The sequence below is a fragment of the Malaclemys terrapin genome, chromosome 1, assembly GCF_027887155.1.
Source record: "Malaclemys terrapin pileata isolate rMalTer1 chromosome 1, rMalTer1.hap1, whole genome shotgun sequence".
In the NCBI taxonomy this organism is placed as follows: domain Eukaryota; kingdom Metazoa; phylum Chordata; order Testudines; family Emydidae; genus Malaclemys; species Malaclemys terrapin.
This window is the reverse complement of record NC_071505.1, coordinates 309,237,155-309,257,128: the sequence shown is the minus strand read 5'-3', so window position 1 is coordinate 309,257,128 and position 19,974 is coordinate 309,237,155. Positions and strand designations below refer to the sequence as shown.

Below are 19,974 nucleotides of genomic sequence, written 5' to 3'. Positions count from 1 at the left end.
CTCCTTGATTGACAGTCAAAATTGGATTTGTCCATCAGTCAATATTCAGAGTTAGCAATGGACCAAAAGAGCTAAGAAATTGAAAGAAGATGCACGTGGACAGCAATGTCCCCAGATGATGGAGAACATTCTCCTGGGATATAAGATAGACTTGCAACCTTGGACTGGGAAGTCTGTGTGAAATCAAGGGCTATGCTAATGAGTGAGCACATGTGTATATAGTGTTTGTGAAAAGCGATCACAGATTGCTGTAGAGACCAAGGTCCACAAGTTATGCACAAAACACATACAGCACAGGCAGACAATACAAGCTTCCCCATAATGCTCCATCAGTGTTGCTCAATCCTTAGTTTAAGGGACCACTTCTAAGGTTGAGAGAGTAATTCAGTCTCCCCAATCCATTTGAATTGGCCTTTCCTCAAGGACTACTAATGAAGGCACCAATTAGTGTAAATTGTGGCATCCACCGAACGATACATTTCTCATAGACCATTGAGCTGCCATCAGATGTTAACTTACACTCATTCCAGACTGACACCATGTCTACAATACAAAATTAAGTTGATCTAACTTATATCAGCGTACAGCTGCTGCAGTAATTACATCACCTGTGCGTGTCTACACATTGCTCCCTGTGTCAGCAGTGTGTCCCCTCACCAGGAGCACTTGTATTGACTGTACTGTCACTGTGAGGCCCTGTGGAACAGCAGGGGCGGGGCCATGGGGAAGAGCCAGGGAGCCCCCCCGCAGCAGCTCCCCACCTCCCCTCCGCCCAGGGAGCCCCCCCGCGGCAGCTCCCCGCTCCGCCCTGCGGCGCCCCTGCGGCAGCTCCCCGCCCCCCCTCCGCCCAGGCAGGCCCCCCTGCGGCAGCCCCCTGCCCCAGCTCACTTCCACTCCGCCTTCTCCCCTGAGCACGCTGGCGCCACTCCACTTCTTCCGCCTCCCAGGCTTGCAGCACCAATCAGCTGTTTGGCGCGGCAAGCCTGGGAGGGGAGGAGAATTAGACCAGGGGCGGCGTGCTCAGGGGAGAAGGCGGAGCAGAGGTGAGCTGGGGCAGGGAGCGGTTCCCCTGCATGCCCCCCCCCCCATTACTTGCTGCGGGCTCCCCTGCCCCAGCTCACCTACACTCCAGTCCACTGCCTCCTCTGAGCGCGCTTTTTGGCACCTCCAACCACTTGGTGCCCTAGGCAGCCACCTAGTTCACCTAGTGGTTGCACCGGCCCTGGATGCAGCGTGAAAAGGGCACTAAACTGTGGGCTTCTATGGTAACAACACTTCTGGGTTTTGACCTGTAGGTGGAGGTATTCACATACTTTTGCTTGATCAGAAAAACTGAATGCCTTTTGTGGGATCTGAAACTTAAATTTGTATAGTCGTCTTTTGCGGACCCCTTAGACATAGTCTGCAAACCCCAGGGAACAAGAGACCACAGGTTGAAAACCACTGATCTAATGAATACAAATCAGAAGAATGTAAAGATACCTAAACTGGGCTGTGGTGATGTGCATGGGACAGGAGCTTTTCTTGATGCAGTTTACTGCAATGCAGGGTCAAGTAAAAGAATAAAATATATTCTGCTGGCTGGATAACCTCTCTGATGAATAGATGGAAACTGAAATCCACAAACATCTGCAGACTCCATGATAATACATTATGCCATTGATCATTATTAAGTCATTAAACCTTCAGGCATTCATATTATGTTGTAATTATAGTTCTGAAGTATTAGAAGGTGTAAACAGAAGAGAAAGTCATGCAGTTGTGCACAATGTCTCCTTAAAGCGTCTTTTAATAAAAAGATTCCTCACCAAATAATACTTTAAATACTGTACTTTAAATATTGTATAATTACTAATACTAATCTGACCATTTTTATTTTTTTAAGCTTAGCGCCCATTAGTTTACAAAACCAAAACCTAGTTAGAGTGGTAGCAGTCTCTGAGATACTAAAGAGAAAGGCAAGGGCCAACATTTTCAAAAATGAATTTGGGTAACTCAATGTTTAGATTTCAGAAAGTGCTGAGTTCCCACCTGAGGAAAAAAGGCCCTTTCAAGACACCTCCAGTTGGGCACCCAAACCTGGGCCACCTAAATCAATAGTCACTTTTAAAAGAAGTCTTAGCCTAAGTTCATTTTGTTATTAAACTTCCTCTCACACAGGTCCATATAAGTTAATTCCAGAGTCTGCCTTTGGGATAGTGCAGTATTTAGTGAGACCTGCAGAAAGCACCATGCTGCCAGTATCAAGGACCAATATTACAAGAATCAATACTTCTTTCAATGGAAGTAAATTGTTTCTGATAGCACAATATCTATGGAACCTCTCTGAAAAATCTAGTATTACTGAACCTATAAAATCTCTCTCAATGGTTAGGATTCTTACCATCCCATATTATATAACTACATCTGTTAACAGAAACTAGCTGGTACCCATATAAAAGTCACCATTTGGTCAGAGTTCAACATCAGAGGTAGCACTCCCTCCTCTTTTTTACTCTTCCCCTTTAGTTCTCCATTTCTTCTCCCTTCTCATCTCTACTCAACTACTTTTCTCCCCCACCTTCCTTTCTTTAAGTGCTTCTATCCTCGGTAGAATGCACCAGTAGTAGGTGACATGATCATACACACTTGATCAAATCTGCCAGTGACCTTCCATCCCAGGGAGAGCAGACAGAAAGACCTAGCATATTTTTGAGACATAAGTTAAGTAATATTTGAGAACTAGACTTACATGGTCACTTTCAATATTCTGCAACAGCCGTGGGTCATCAAATTCGCATGATTCACTGGTAGAAGGAGGTAACTGGCTGTGGAGCAAGAAAAGGGATTATTACATTTAACACTACAATGGCAACATTTGCTTTTCCATTATTAATATAGATCTCATCAGAAATATTAAAGGGACAGCATCAACTAAAAAAAGAAAATCACATTACTGTCTAAAAACATATTATCTACTATTATTACAAGTAGCACCTAATATTGTTGTAAGTGAAAGGGAGAAGCAGGGAGAAATACTTGTCTTTATTTTCAGTTTATTTTGTTCATTTTACAGCAATTTGCCTATCAGCATTTTCACTCTTTCTCCTGTATAGTCAGTGCTCCCTGTTTGTGGGTCTTTCACTCATCAACAGAAGAAAGAAAAATGTTTTAAAAAATGTGGCTGTAAAACCTCAGAAATTAGTAGGAGACACAGGGCAGATGTAGTATCAAATGTTACTTTTAAATATGTGTGACAGACCCAGACCAGTGGGGTACAGGAGTCTGGTAGAGGGCAAATATACTGGTCACTGGATGAGAAGTTTTCTGTTCCCTGAGTGACCAGACCAGGGGCTGTACTAGAGTAATCGGGAACCTGCTAGAACCAGTTAAGGCAGGCAGGCTAATTAGGACACCTGGAGCAAATTAAGAAGAATTAATTAAGGCAGGCTAATCAGGGCACCTGGGTTTTAAAAGGAGCTCACTTCAGTTTGTGGTGCAAGTGTGAGGAACTGGGAGCAAGAGGTGCAAGGAACTGAGTGGGGGTGCTGCTGGAGGACTGAGGAGTACAAGCATTATCAGACACCAGGAGGAAGGTCCTGTGGTGAGAATAAGGAAGGTGTTTGGAGGAGGCCATGGGGAAGTAGCCCAGGGAGTTGTAGCTGTCATGTGGCTGTTACAGGAGGCACTATAGACAGCTGCAGTCCACAGGGCCCTGGGCTGGAACCCGGAGTAGAGGGTGGGCCTGGGTTCCCCCCAAACCTCCCAATTGACCTGGACAGTGGGTTCTCCCAGAGGGGAAGGTCTCTGGGTTGTTCCCCAACCCACATGGTGAATCTCTGAGGTAAGAAAATCTGCCAATAACTATAAGTGCAGGACCCGCCAAGATAGAGGAGGAACTTTGTCACACATGTTTGAGATTACTAGATTTTGTTTGAAATGGACTAGATTTAAAGTTGACTGTGTTCCTTTGAATTAGGTTGCTTTGTTTAATTTAAAAGTTTTGATTTTAACCATCTCAACATTTATCATTTCTCTCTCTCAGTCTCTACTCCTCTCCATCTATCTTTACTACAGTCTCTTTTGGGATGTTTCATATCAATAAAACCTGCCTGAACTTTTCGAGTTGTCCTGTAGGCTCATGCTTATGCAGTTGAATGATGCTAACACAGTATAGCACTGCCCAGCTCACTTTCAGTAAAGAATCCTCTGTGGTGCTGTAAAGCAGAGGCTGGAAAGCACTATGTTGATTCAAGAAGCAGCATTCCCTCCTCTCTTGTAGGTAACACTGTGTCATGTGTACTACAGTAGCAGCAAGAGAGGGCACATCAGAGAGATGGAAGGGAGCAATTGCAAGGGGGAGTGGAGAAAAGTGTAAAAAGGTGGTGGAGGGGAAAAAACTTGTAGAGAAAGGGGGGGAAGAGGAAAAAATGCAAGAGGAAGGTAAGAAGGAAGAGCAGAGGAAAAGGAGACCCTGGGGGATGGGGAAAGAAACAACAAGGAAAGAAATAGGATGTGGGCAAAGAAGAGAAAGATGGTGGAATATTGATGGCAAAGAAATGAACAGAGGAGGGAATGGAAGGAAAAACAGAAGGAGAGGCGGAGACAGAAAATCCACCCCACCAAAAGTAGCACCTCATGTCAGTTAGACAGGAAGTGCTTCTTCCTTCCTTAGAGGCCACTTCAGGACCTGGAAAGAGGCAGGATCAATAGGGAAACCCAACTCGGCCAAAGGTAAGAAAAATTATTTCAAAATGAAACAAAAACACCGGTGAGGGAAGAGGCTCAACATTTTGGGAAGAAAGGGAATTGCATCCCGTTTTCAACTGTTTCCTCGGACAGAAACTCCAATGTACACCTTCCTCATCACTAACCTGTATTTGTCATTAACAGTTCACACCCTTCCTCTGGCATCTCTTCTTTCCTGCCTCATTTCAATCTGAATCAGTTACAGTGGCAGTGACAGTTCTTGCCTAAAGCTCCCTGCCAGGGTTTCCCCATGAGATCACTCTGGAGGCCTACACAGACTCCTGCTTCCTATTTTTTTTTATTTTTCTATTAAAAAAACCTCTATTTTAAACAAAAGACATCCTCATGTCATCTGCCTAGATATTTCCATTCAGACAGTTCTTGATCAAATTGCAAGTTAACATAAGAACATAACAGCCATACTGGGTCAGACCAAAGACCCATCTAGCCCAGTATCCTTTCGACAGTGGCCAATGCCAGGTGCCCCAGAAGGGACTGAACAGAACAGGTAATCAACACGTGATCCATCCCCTGTCGCACATTCCCAGCCTCTGGCGAACAGAGGCTAGGGACACTATCCCTGCCCATCCTGACTAATAGCCATTGGTGGACCTATCCTCCATGAACTTATCTAGGTTTTTTTAACACTGTTATAGACTTGGCCTTCACAACATCCTCTGACAAAGAGTTCCACAGGTTGACTATGTGTTGTGTGAAGAAATACTTCCTTTTGTTTGTTTTAAACCTACTGCCTATTTTCATTTGGTGACCCCTAGTTTTTGTGTTATGAGAAGGAGTAAATAACACTTCCTTATTTACTTTCTCCACACCAGTCATGATTTTATAGACCTCTATCATATCCCCCCTTAGTCATCTCTTTTCCAAGCTGAAAAGTCCCAGTCTTTTTAATCTCTCCTCATACGGCAGCTATTCCATACCCCTAATCATTTTTGTCACGCCTTGGGCTTTTCCATTCTGGCTCTAAACTTTGGACAAACAAGCTTTCATTTATATGTGTTAGCTGTCTTCCTTTGTATAGTCCCAAACTAGTTCCAGTCAATGATTATTACCTAAAGTCTTCTGATGAACGTTCTCTTTCCAACTCCGGAAAGTGACTAAAAGAAGGAAAAAATGTATAGTTATTGGCTAGTTTGATAAAAGAAAGGGAGTACATGACAACATAGAGCTAAGTGGTTAAAAAAAATCAGGTTTGAAACACCAATACCCTGGAAACACGTTCATCAACTTGTAGCAGAGATTTAACCTTCCTCCTTCCAAAGATTGCAATTAAATACCATGTAACGTACCCTGAAAGGCTATTTTGGATGGGACCTTAAATACTGAAGACACTTCCTGCTTTCCATCGACATTAAAAGATAGATTTTTAAGGAATCAGAATGCTAGGGACATGCCCCAAAATACACTAGTAATGGTAGATCTAATTTGTACAAGCAATTACCATGACAACATGTACAAATGGCCAGATAAGCAACTGATTTCAAATGGGGCAATTCATATACCTTCACAAGAGCTTTACAAACTGGCAGACCACATAAAGTATAACCAGTTTTTTAGGAGAGGCAAAATAGAAGAAATTAAAGACATAATATACTTTGTTATAAAAACGTGGCCACAGAAGATTCCATACTGGGGATTATGCACCCCTGCACAGGTTCCCAGGAGCTAGAAACCAAATTGATTCTTTGTATTAAAAATAAACAAACCCAACAATTTAAAGCAGACAGCACAAAAATGAGAAATAGTTGCCCTTTCTGGGGGAGTGTTACCAGACAAAAGAATGAAGAATTGGTCGTCAAATATGAACTATGGGCTAAATCCTAGTTCAGCTGAAGTCAATGATTTTTAGTTGGATAAGGTCTTGACCCAACATTTGGTTCCCCTAAGGAAAACCCTATGATGAAAGGCCTGAAACTCATTTAGCACCACTTGTTTCATTCTAACCAGTTAGGTAAGAGGAAGAAGAGAACACCTTATTCAAACAAACCTTTCCACCATCACATTTAAATTATTTCAACCTCTGCATTCCATAATTCACGCTGCAGGAGAAACTAACAATTTATTTTATGGACACAAAAATGAATTTCTATTAATACAACCAAACAGTTAAATTTAATTTTGTTACAGAACAGAATACCAATTTGCAGAATTAATAAAATTAATTATTAAGCTATGGAGTTTATAGAAATAGTACCTACCCGTATGTCACTCCAGCAATACTACATTTCTTGAAGTTCATAATATTGCATGTTAGAGTGCCTGTTTTATCAGAAAACAGGTATTTTACCTAGAATACAAATGAAACAATTGTAGCAAGTTCACAAGATTAACTTGCATAGAAGCTCAGTCCAAACAAAAGGAAAATATACATTAAATCAGGAAAAAAAAAACCACAAGAAAGTATGCATGTTTAGGAAATACAGCAGTACAGGCCAATGCAAACTTGTTGCAGTTTGTCAGAGATGATTAGTTCTATCTTACAAAAGCTACAGGCAAATTCCCAGGAAAAAAATTTAAAATAAGAGTTACTATTGGTAATATAGTTCCTCTAAAAACAAGTAAGGACCAGATCCTGAGTGGGTATAAATTGTCAGAGCTTCACTATAATCAGTGGAGCTATGCTCATTTACAGTAGCTGAAGATATACTGCTAAAAGTTTAAATGAACAAAATGCTAAAAAAAAGTGTCTATAAATTCTCAGTTAAGGATCCAACACCAATTTTAATTCAAAAAAATTCTGCATGAGGTCCTGTGAACTGCAAATCCATCCATCACTTACAGGCTGGAGACCAGTACGTCCTCACATTCCTGGTTTGAATCAGAAACCACACTGTCCCACTGCTCATTTTCCACATATCTGACAGATATTTACCCAAGTCTTGTTTGTCACTTGGCTATGAAAGGCTCCACTGACACCCATCCACACCTTCAATACTACCTGGAGATCCCACTGTACTCCACCAGCCCTCCAGATGTGTGTTAACCTCCCTAACTTCCAGACACAAGCCAGGCATTCACCTCTACACCTTTATAATAAGGGTATTAATTCCCCTGTACCCAGGGGCGACTCTAGCTTTTTTGCTGCCCCAAGCATGGCAGGCATGCCTGCGGGAGGTCCCCAGTCACGCGGATTCAGCGTACCCGCTTGGAGCACTGGTGCCTGGAGATGCCGCTGCCTGTACCAGATATAACCTGAAAGGGTCGTACCTTCATACAACAAAAGTCTTATGCTGTTGTGACTCACACGTTCAACAGGGCAAACTTAAGTTTCTTTCACAGGACCTTGGCCCTGGATCCTTAACACAATTTCCAGATTTTTGAACACTTCCTTATTTTGTTATTTTAATTTTCCTATGAATCTTGTTTTAAGAAAGATCTATTCTCAGCCTTAACTCTATTTTAGCAATGCTTTTGTTCTAGGATTTCCTTTAGGTTTATTTAAAAGTAATGTACCAATCCTTTTATACTTATCTTCATGAAGCCTCAAAAGGGGCCTCTAGAACAGACCTGGGCTAATAATGAAAATATATTCATTGTATTAATAACATTTCATATAATTTACATTTCTTGACTATTCAAGAATTATCATGAAATACATAAAATTATTCCATGGATATTACCTGATCAGCCCTAGTTATATGCTCACCAATTACAACTTGTACCTTATGTAACCCTTTTTGGCTTTGAACAACTTAACTGGTAAAGTAAACATTAGAAAGTAGAGACAGTCCATTTGCACAAGTTTTTATGGAGTCCTAGTATGGAAGTCACATTTGTAGATAAGTCAAACTGTTGATTTAAACAAATTATAAAAATGTCCCTAAGAAGAAAAAGCATTCATAGAAATGGAGGGCTGGAAGAGACCACAACAAGTCAGCTAGTCCATCCTCCCACACTGAGGCAGGATTAAGTAACCCTAGACTATCCCTGACAGGTTTTTGTCTAACCTGTTAAAAATCTCCAGTGACTGCATTTCCACAACCTACCTACATAACCTGGTCATTTTTCAAAGATCCACAACTCAAAATTTACTTGTTCATTCAGCTAAACGTGAAACTCTACATTTTCAAACATGACTAGTGATTTTGGGTGCCTCAATTTTGAGTGCCCAACTTGAGTCAGCTAATGTGGGCTTAAATTTGAAGAACAGACATTCAAAACCTTCTGTAAACTGGTGTCTCAAATTCATATATCTCAGAGTGGGTAGCCAAAAGCTGAGACACTCAAAGTTTTATGTCGGAAAGGTTGCCTAAAACTGGGCTTCAAATGGAAACTGTCTTCCAACCCAGTGTGACTCCTAATATATTCAGCACTGATAATCATTTTAGACAGAGGGACATTTATGATCCAGCTATCAAATTGAAAATATAAAAAAAACAAGGCAAGTTATCTAGTTATCTCAAGCAAATGATGATAAAGTCAATGACTGATGGATACATTAAGATATATGTAAATTAGATGCATGCTAGCCTAATTACACTGTATATTTCATTAAGAGATATGAAAGCCTTGATGATCCAAAGGATTCCAGATTAAAATCAGAATTTCCATTATTCAAATTCTTGGCCTGGGGGAAAGACCAGTCTTACTCTAAGAAGGAAAAACAGTGTCAACCAATCTGTTTAAAAACTGTGCTTTCAGTAAATCTGTTATGCACAAGCCTAGGACTCTGCTGGGAAAGGGCTTTAGAAAAAAAGGTCCATTATAAATTTTCAATGTAAAGATTTGGCATGTTAAGTAGATAATGAATATACATATCTAACAGTGATGATAATTTTCGAATGCTACAATAGAAATTCTGCCTGTAAGGTCTCCACATTTTCTGGAATTTTAGTTTGGGAAAGTTGACTGGGAAGTTCCTCAAGTCTGAAAAATATTCTATTTGTTATTCAGAATTGTACAGAAAAGTTCTGAGCAACCACACATTTTATACTTTAATTAGAACAGGTTGAGACATTATTAATTATTATTATTACTAATTATTTGTACTATCATTGCACTGAGGAGCCCTAGTCATGGACCAGGACCCCAGTGTACTAGCTCCTGTACAAACACAACAAAACAGATGGTCCCTGCCCTGAAGGACTTACAATAAATGCTCTTGCAAGAATGCAAGTGTAATGACTCCACAGGTTTCAAACCTGGGCCAGCGAGGTTCATGGAAGCAGCTTCATACCAGCTCTTCACTTGGCAGTTACTGGCAATAGCTTACCTGAGATCCAGGAAGCCCAGCCCCAGTGGGAGGCGCTATCCCTGAGGCTGGATTGGTGGAGTCCTAGAGCCGCTGATTGGCCTACTGACCCTACTTAAGCCAACAGCAGGACCAAGAAGCCATCTGAACAAGTGGGCTCTGCCCTGCTTTAGACTATGACCTTGTGCTTCCTGCTACCAGCTCCTACTACCTGCTCATGCTTCCCTGGCTTGATCCCTTGGCATTCTGACCTGTCTTTACTCGGGGCATCTGACTTGTGATTTCTGACTTTCAGTTTGTTGCCTACCTCTGACCCATTGGTATCCTGACTTGACCTGTCTCTTGTTCTGATTGCCAGTTTGTCTCCTGCTTCTGACTTCCCAGTATTCCAAACCAATTGATTCTTGACTCCTGTCTCGTGACCCTGGACTCTGGCTCCTACTATTCGGTTCGGCTGCCCACGACCCAACCGTGACAGTGACTTGCTCTCCACCCAGTTCAGGAATGACTGAATTGGATGAAGAGAGATTCACTATTGTCTTTCTATTTTCCTTGTTGCAGAATAAAGAGTACAACATTTGCACTTGGTGGTATAGGGAGTTAGAAGGTACAGCTAGGATTTAATGAACAATTTAATTAGAGATCCAGAATGCTGAATTAGAATGAAAGCTTTGGGATAAAATCACGCATCTACTGACCTGAGAGAAAAAATCACCATCGTTCTAAAAACATATGCTGTTGTTCAACTGCAAGTTATGGTGCTTGATGCAGGAATTACTGGGTGAAATTCTATGGTCTGCATTACACAAGAGGTGGAACTAAGATGAGCATAATGGGTCCTTCTGGCATTAAATCTATGAATCTCATCTCTAGCAAATACTCTGCACGGAGGTCAGTGAGGGAAGAAACAGCCCCCCCCCAACCTGGTTTCCAAAATTGAGAGCTGTTAACCACATTCACCAGTGTTCAATATCTCAATAGACTGCATGCAATAGGTGTGTCGGTAGGACAATGGAGGCACATGTACAAGCCTGCAGACTCAGAGTAGGTTTATGATGTTCTAAAACAGACCTTAATAAAAACTGAGGCAACACTTTAAACCAAACTGTGCCCTCAAATACACTCCAGCAGCTCCTACAGAAATTAACGGGAAGAACACTGAATGCACCCCTGTATTAAAACCCTTCACACTACTGTAACAATCTTTGTACAAAATATGCTTTGAGAGATATCATTTTAAAGCTAATAACTCACTGGTCAGTAATACCGTGGTGAAATGTGGGTAGCAACATTATATGTAAAGTTATGAAGATAAGCTAAGATGATGATGCAACTGTGTTTATCAGACACGTCTGGGGAAGGGGTAAGCCTGTTTATCAAAGACAAAGGACAAGCTGACACCTCTAGCCAGGTGTCAGCAAAGTTAACCAGTCAAGTGGCCATTCTTTGACAACAAAGGCAGGCAGGGACAGATCGATCTGCGTTTTAACAAACAAAAACATGGAACCTCTTTCACCACCAGACTCCATGTCTTCATCCTCAGAGTGGGAAGGAACTTTATCTAGGGGTAGCCATCAGGAAAATGCATTTCAAAGACAGACTGGACTATAAAAGTGAGGGCCAAAACCACCCCAGATATTATTTCTTTCTATCTCTTTCACCCAAGATGACAAAAGCATCAGCTTTTTGGGGAGGGATCCTAACATGAAAATTTGGCAAGCAATGTTGCTGGGAACATGTGGTACAGATTTTACCTAGAACCAAGTCTAGCTGGGAAAGTTTTAGTTACTAGAAAGCGTTTTATCTTTATTTCTCTGGTAACCATTTCTGACTTTACTGCTTTGTACTTGTACTCACTTAAAACCTATCTCTTTGTAGTTAAATAAACTTGTTTTAATCAAAACTATTCCAATGTTGTTTAAACTGAATGATTTGGGTAACTCCAGTTAAAAAGCAAACTGTTGAATATTGACCCCTTGCAAGGGCAACAGACCTCTAATATCTATACTGTCCAGGAGTGGGTTGGACAGTGCAGAACACACATTTTTGGGAAAATTCAGGGTAGGGTGTGTTGGGGGGTCACCCTGCAAGTGGTAACCAAGGCTAGTGGGAGCTAGGGTGTGAATGGAGTTTTGCTAGTAGGCTGCAGCTATACACAGATACTCAGGGGGTGCCCTGCATGCTCTTTGGCTGGTTGTGAAGGGCCCAGGTTGGGAGTTAAATCAGCAAAGAATTGGGAGCATCCAAGCTTGTAGGGCAAGTGGGGACACAGCCCCTAACTGGTCTGAACTACACCCCAGAAGGTGACAAACATACACATTCCAGGGCAGAATTTGGCCCCTTAGAGGAGGAAAGATGGTCTTCTGGTTCAGGCACTGAACTGGAACGTAGGAGATTTGGGTTCAAATAGTCTAAGTCAGAGTCAGGAATTAAGTGACTTTGGACAAGTCACTTAATCTTGCTGTGCAGCACAATTATCTACCTGTAAAATAGAGCTTCCCTATCTCAGGGTAAGAGGTGGACCAGAGAAAAGCCTGTAACTATTATAAGAAAATCGTTGCCTTTGTATAGTACCTTTTCATGTGTTTCTCCTAAGTTATATGACAAGTACGATATTCCCAATGAGGTTCTCTCACCTGCCCAAGCTCCTCATTAAGGTTTGAAGTTCTGGCCATTGCAGGTGTATCTGTTTCTTGATAATACATATCTATGTCCTGAAAGAAAAGTGAAAACAGACCTAAGATATACAGTTTAATCAACAGTTTAAGTCTCCTCAAGCAACATACTGCATTTGCTGCCTACATGACTTCCAGCCACGCCAATGGGAGTGCTGCTGCAGAGCAAAGGCAGAATATGGTCCTTTGGAGAACAAGTTTGTCTCTCAAATGTATCGGTGTAGTAGACATCTTGAAAATGACACCTATTAAAAAAACACTGGCATTTCCTTTGCTGCATGTTCAGCTCAATGCACAAAATGGGTCAGGAGTCTTAACACAGGGAAAATTCTTTTACAGGATATCAATAATTCTACCCAGAAGACAAATAGTTAAAAGTCACTAAACTACTGTAGTCCAGACCTCACTTCTAAACAGAACTGCTCACTTATACTACAACCAGTTCTGTTTATATCATTGCATTTAATTGGAATACATTGCAAAAATAGCTACTGCATGTGCTAGTAATCCGAGAAGCAATTTTCCAGATGACTCAGCTTGGAAATGATTCAGTTATACTCACATAAATATCTCATAGGCAAAATAAATGAGACTTCATCTGGGGTTATCTTTTTTTAGGGGTCTTCTTCTACAGCCACGTTGAAGCCCTGAGGTTGTACACATGCACATATCCAGACAGATGCACATGATACATTTTCCCCAACTATACACCCTCCAGGCACATCACAGCCATCATCCTTATGCCCAAGGGGACTGAACGGAAATCCATATGAAAACTACCACTTCAGTTCCTTACCTGACCAGAGAAGTCACTATTTAGTGACATGAGCCACTCCCAACCTGCACTCTGTGGACAAACATTGCAGCTCAAGTATCACCAGAGTGAAAGTGACCTGACCATGTTTTACTTTCAGTGGCCCCCAGGGTTCTGAATAGGATAACTGAAAAAATGACAAGATACTGGTCATTTTTCACTCTGCTGAATCTTAGTAAACCTATGAGTTGCAGAAGAGTCACTACAGCTGTTTGCCAAAAGGCTCAGGAAGATGACACTACCTGTTCACACTCATTTCGTGTTCAGAAGGCTTTCCTAGCAACCGAAAGCGCTAAAAGCTATTTTTTTTCTAATGGAAGCTTAGAAACTGCAGAAGTGGATGGCACTCATGTACGGAACCTTTCTACAGGCAAGTGGTGTTTTCAAGCCCTGGAAACATGGACCAGTAAACTAGCATTGAACAGATTCACTGAACTATTAATTGGTCTTGCCAAAGGCAATAACTAAAGAGACACTGACAAAAAGGTGACAAATTTAATTTTAAGGGTTTTACACCAATGTGACATTCAAAACCACAATTTATTAACCAACTTTTTGTTCTTGCAACTTACCCAGTTTATAAAAAGAGCCTGAGTAAACTTGACGACTTCCAGGGTCACCAGCAGACTGATGGGAATGAGGTTGTTGTACAAGATTATGAATGTCAGCAGATTGTATCCAAAATTGACATAGAGCTCTTCTGTGGACCGAAAGGTATAGGATAAGGTCACTAACAAGGCATGTGTTTGTATTCAATCATCCATGCATTTTTACAGTGTTAACACTGTGGAGAGTTCCCATTTTAAACCAATGGCATACATCGATGAACATCTATTTTCTCTCCACAAAACAGACCTTTTCAATTTATTGACTTTATTCAATTTATTGAAAAGGGCTAGATTGTGTCTACCCTCATGTGGATAGGTGAGGGCTCAAGGCATTTTCCTTCTACCTTGAGCCCCTACACAGGAGACAAACAAAATCTTGCTTCTTGCTTTCATGGCACACAAGATTCCAGTGCAGAAAGCAATGCTAGCAATAGGTAGGGCAAAACTAAATCCAGGTCATGGCCCTACCCCACTCCTCTCCTGCCAGCATGCTTCATTCTTTTGAAGGTTGTAGACAATGCTGTTTGTGTGCACTCCTGGACACCATGGTCCTTATCCTGATCTCACTTACACCAGTACAAATTCAGGACAAACTCCAGTTAACTTTCTGCAAAACAATGTAAAAAATGGTTCAACGGAGATCAGAATCAAGCCCATTATGACTGCCTCAGACACAATGCCCCCAGGAGCTCTCATGGAGCACAGAACTTCTTTATCCCAGTTCCCCTGCCATAACAAGTGCTCAGATAGCATGGTGTAAGAACCTGAATAGAATAAAATAGAAGTGAAAAGTGAAAATCTCACCCAATGTGTTGTTTTAAAAGATGATAAAAGAAGACTTTTTACCTAAAATGTCTAAATATGGGACAGAAGTTATTTTCTACACCAATCAAAGATCAGAGCTGGTTTGAAATTCTCCCAATATTGTAACGAAGTATTCATATATGACGGGGCTGCTGGCAGGGCATCTGCTGTAAGACCTCCTGAATTTGCTCCCCCTACTTGATCCAAAACAGCCTGAATCTGGTGACCTTCCAGGCACATTGCAAAACACTTCTGTTTGAGGGCATTTGGGGGAAGGGCTGAGGATAGTCTTCCCAGAGTGACAAAGAGGTGAAAAGGTGGCTGACTGGCAAAGTTCCTTGTTGAATGATTATTCTAATGCTGCTTGGGTTTTACTGTAATATTAATTACACATTAGGGTGCCTAGAACTTGTAGAGGTGTTTTTTAAAATTGATATATACATGCACATATTTAGGGTCTTACCAAATTCACGGCCATGAAAAACACGTCACGGACCGTGAAATCTGGTGTCCCCGCTGTGAAATTTGGTCTTTTGTGTGCTTTTACCCTATACTATACTTCATGGGGGAGACCAGTGTTTCTCAAATTGGGGGTCCTGACCCAAAAGGGAGTTGGAGGGGGTTACTTTGGGGGGGGGTCACGATATTGCCACCCTTACTTCTGCGCTGCCTTCAGAACTGGGTGGCTGGAGAGTGACGACTGTTGGCCGGGCATCCGGCTCTGAAGGCAGCGCCCCACCAGCAGCAGCGCCAAACTAAGGGTGGCAACAGCATTTCATGCCACGCTTACTTCTGCGCTGGTGCCTTCAGAGCTGGGCGGCCGAAGAGTGGTGGCTGCTGACTGAAGGCCCAGTTCTGCAGGCAGCAGCACAGAAGTAAAGGTGGCAATACCAAATCCAGATGCCCAGCTCTGAGGGCAGCGCTGCCACCAGCAGCAGCGCCGAAGTAAGAGGAGCAGTACCGCAACCCCCCCCCCCACAATAACCTTGTGACTCCCCACACACACACACACAGCTCCTTTTTGGGTCAGGACCCCTACAATGACAACACTATGAAATTTCAGATTTAAATAGCTGAAATCATGAAATTTACAATTTTTAAAATCCTATGGCTGTGAAATTGACCAAAATGGACTGTGAATTTGGCAGGGCCCTACACATATTACATCAGCTTCAGAAAAGGGGAAAGGCTAGCTGTGATATGTGCACACTGTGTGAAACAGGAGATTTAGATTTGTGAGTAACTGAGTTTATTCTCAGTTCTGTAAGCAGGTTACTAGAAGTGCAATATTCCATATTACACTCCAAAGGGATCTGGTAATCCTGTATACATGCCATCTGTCCCCACTGAAGAACTACAGGTATTATTTCTAGCAGCACATTTTCACTCTGACTCTCCAAAAAGCTGGTTTTGTTCCACATATTTCAATAGAGTGAGAAGGTGTGTCCCAATTATTTTCACCAAACATCTGTATTTATAGCTTCCAGTGTTGGCAAGTTTGGTAAACTATTCACTCCGGTGAGAATTGAAAAAAGATCACAATCAAAGAGATGTGTAATTAAAACTAAATAAGGTATCTAAATAAAATGGTTTTACCAGCAGTGAATATGCTAGATAAGTTGCCCAAATAAATGCAAAGAAGTAACAAGTACAAATGAGCTTAAGAAAAACAGTCATTTAAGAGTATGGGAACTGAAGAATCCAGGCAAATGAATCTGAGAAAAAACTGAAGAGGCAGAGATGAGAGCCAGAGATGAACACTCCTGAATTCTCAGAAGCTTTGAAACCTAGTTTAAATCTAAATTTGTAAATGGCTCAATATTTATGCCAGGCTGAACCAAAATCTGGGTCCAAATGCTTCTGAACTTGGGAGTGTTTAAAATCCAGATATGGAGAAGAATTTTCTGCAGCTTGGATCAGTCTCTAAGGAAAACCAAGAGGCAAGTTGAATGGGCAAAGAAACTTTTTTCTACCCAGACATTTGTGAGAATTAGGCACTCTGGTTAGGCACCCAGGTTTGAAGTTTTGATTCTGAAAGAATAAAGTATACTCCCCTTTTCTGACAATAAGAAAGAATGACTGGTTCTGTGTGTAACTCATGAGACTGCTTTGAAAATGCATCTCCCTAGGTGAGACAATACTTGTGGGCGATATCTTGACTTCAGGAATGATACTACATTGATTTCAGCAAAGTTATTCTCAATTTACACCAGTTTGTGAGATCAGTCCCTATAACTTCTGAGTACTCTCCATTACAAATCATATTCCGTTTGTTTCTCTTCATCACTGCTTCTTCCAGTCATTTACATACCTTGTGTTTCATATTTTTCCTGTGTAGAATTTTTATTAAATCTGGCAACACTATTTTTTTAAAAAAACAATCTCTAGTAGCAGTAACAGTGATTAAAATGGAAAGAACATGATTGACATAAACTGAAGTCAAAGCTAGTCCAATGAAGAATGGGTCTCGAGATCTATATAGCCTGCTATCAGTGCCACTCCACTCCTCCTCAGAGATTGGATCTTTTTCAGTAAAGGTACCATAATTGCAGTTCATCTGAAACAGATGACAGCTCAGCCATTGCCAGCGGTTTTACCACTACCAGTAAAAGATTTACACAATTCCAGTGACATTTATTTATTTAGGTCTGCATCCCAAGATAGTGTCAGTAACACAATGGCCAATGTCTGACACATTTTCTAGGTGATTGTAATATAAATGGAAATGCCAAAAATCTCTCTCCTGCAGAATGACTTATATTCTATCTTGATGTGTTTTCACAATATCCGTATCTTTGTGTTACTATTTAATCTCATAAGTAAATACAGGTAGCAAAAAGGAAGTAAAATGGAGTCCTTAAATAAAACACCCACACGATACAGGATCAGAGTTTTGCAATTGCAAAATTACCCCTCTCTGTTGTAAGCTAGAACAGCCTGGTCCAGCAAATACAAAGACAGCAATAATACTTAATGTGTGAACATGAATCTTCAGGATATCCATATGGGGAGCTCATCAGCTCCAATTTATAGATGGGCTAACTAAAACACAGAGAGACAGATCCTCAGCGGACATAAATCAGCATTAAATTAAAGTCAGTGGAGTTGTGACATTTTACACCAGCCTAGGATCTGGTGAAAAGAGGTTGTGGCTGAAGTATGTAGACGAAAGGATTGAGCGACAGAAAGGAGGCTGATACCACAAATCCTGTACCCAATTCAGTAAGTTACAGTGCCCCAAACAGTTTTTCATAACTGAAATAAGGAGCCTTTCGGTCATCTTTGAGTGGCATTTTGCACCACTGTATGAGGCACCTGGTATTTAACTCTCCATCAGTGGTTTCAGCATTGGCCTGCTAAACCCAGGGTTGTGAGTTCAATCCTTGAGGGGGCCATTTAGAGATCTGGGGCAAAAATCTGTCTGGGGATTGGTCCTGCTTTGAGCAGGGGGTTGGACTAGATGATCTCCTGAGGTCCCTTCCAACCCTGATATTCTATGATCCCACTTTATTTTTGGACAGCTGCCTAGCAGCATTCTCAGACCTTGGGAGGGGGGAACATCTTGCATCCCTCAACAGCACATTCGCAGGCAAGCTGGGCTCCATAGTTACTGCAGTCTCTTTCTAGAATACATTGTCAAATAAAGTTAGCTGCTGGCTTTGATTTTTATTTATGGGCCTCCTTTCTGCATTTATTTGGCAAAGATAAATAGCCTGGCATGCTCTGTAGAATCCTCGAACTTTATGAGCTCTCACTGTTTTAACACACAGACAATGGACCACCTGCAATCAAACTCTCACCATTTGAGCCAAGGTACCAGATGACTTCACCGTGTGTTCTGTTCCATAGTAAGGCACCCACAGAACTCACAAGGGCCATGACCAGAAGGATGCAGAATAAAACCAGAATCTGCATGTTGGTCACCTTCTCCACATTTGATCTCTTCAAAGGGGCTTTGGTTGAATTCTGAACAAAAGCAGAAACAGCCTTGAGAACTGATTTAAGTATGGTGATAACAATAGCAAATGGTGAGAAAAACTGCTAAATAATACTACAATAACTACAAAGGTGGGACTGTTCTCCTCAGTTCTTCTGTGCACAGTTAATTTTCAGAGTCTTAAAACTGTGGATTTAGCTACTTTGTTCTCAAACTCCATCCCCAGCCAGTTAAATATATTATTTATACAAAGTCTATGACTAGGGCCCCTAGCCACTATGGTGGTATTATACACATACAAACAGAGACTAACAGACTACTTCTCGGCTCCTTAGAGCTAAGATGAAAGTGTAGACTACTGTTGTGAGTCAGACTTAGGGGACATGTACTATACTCAATCTCTTCTGGGAGCTGAGCATACTCCCTCCAGCCTATTCATCCCACTCTGATGGCCAAGGCAGGTAAAGAACAAGGCCATGTCCCTGCCTCTGAGGGTCTAGCTCAGGGGTGGGCAAACTTTTTGGCCCGAGGGCCACATCTGGGTATGGAAATTTTATGGCAGGCCATGAGTGCTCACAAAATTGGGAGCTGGGGTGCAGGAGCGGGTGAGGGCTCTGGCTGGGGGTGCGGGCTCTGGGGTGGCACCAGGAATGAGGAGTTCAGGGTGAAGGAGGGTGCTCCGGGCTGGGACCAAGGGGTTCAGAGGGCGGGAGGGGGATCAGGACTGGGGCAGGGGGTTGGGGCACGGAGGGGGTCAGGGGTGCAGGCTCCGGATGGTGCTTACCTCAAGCAGCAGAGGCACGGCCAGGCAGCTCTGTGTGCTGCCCTGTCTGCAGGCGCCACCCCTGCAGCTCCTATTGGCCACGGTTCCCATCCAATGGGAGCTGTGGGGGCAGCACTTGGGATGGGAGCAGTGTGCGGAGCCCCCTGGCTGCCCCTACGTGTCGGAGCCAGAGGGGGGACTTGCCGCTGCTTCTGGGAGCTGTGCAGAGTGGGACAAGCCCCTGACCCCGCTTCCAAGCTGGAGCGTGGCAAGCCCTGGACCCGGCTCCACGGCTGGAGCACCAGAGCAGGCAAGCCCCAGACCCCGCTCCCAAGCGGGGACTCAAGGGACAGATTAAAACGCCTGGAGGGCCAGATGCAGCCCCCGGGCCAGAGTTTGCCCACCCCTGGTCTAGCTCCCAGGGGAACACTAGCAG

At 42.4% G+C, this 19,974-nt stretch overlaps 1 protein-coding gene across 2 annotated transcripts in view; it reads right to left on the bottom strand.

Annotated features, from left to right (window-relative positions):
- The window catches only part of ATP8A2 (ATPase phospholipid transporting 8A2), a 633,600-nt gene that overhangs the window by 468,099 nt on the left and 145,527 nt on the right, over positions 1-19,974 (bottom strand). For both annotated transcript variants that reach the window (XM_054015410.1, XM_054015411.1), the window contains exons 11-16: positions 18,639-18,804; positions 13,999-14,126; positions 12,574-12,651; positions 6,945-7,033; positions 5,799-5,843; positions 2,732-2,807 (exon numbers count right to left, since the gene is read on the bottom strand). In XM_054015410.1, the coding sequence (XP_053871385.1) occupies positions 2,732-2,807; positions 5,799-5,843; positions 6,945-7,033; positions 12,574-12,651; positions 13,999-14,126; positions 18,639-18,804 (582 nt within the window). The remainder of the gene's footprint in view (positions 1-2,731; positions 2,808-5,798; positions 5,844-6,944; positions 7,034-12,573; positions 12,652-13,998; positions 14,127-18,638; positions 18,805-19,974) is intronic.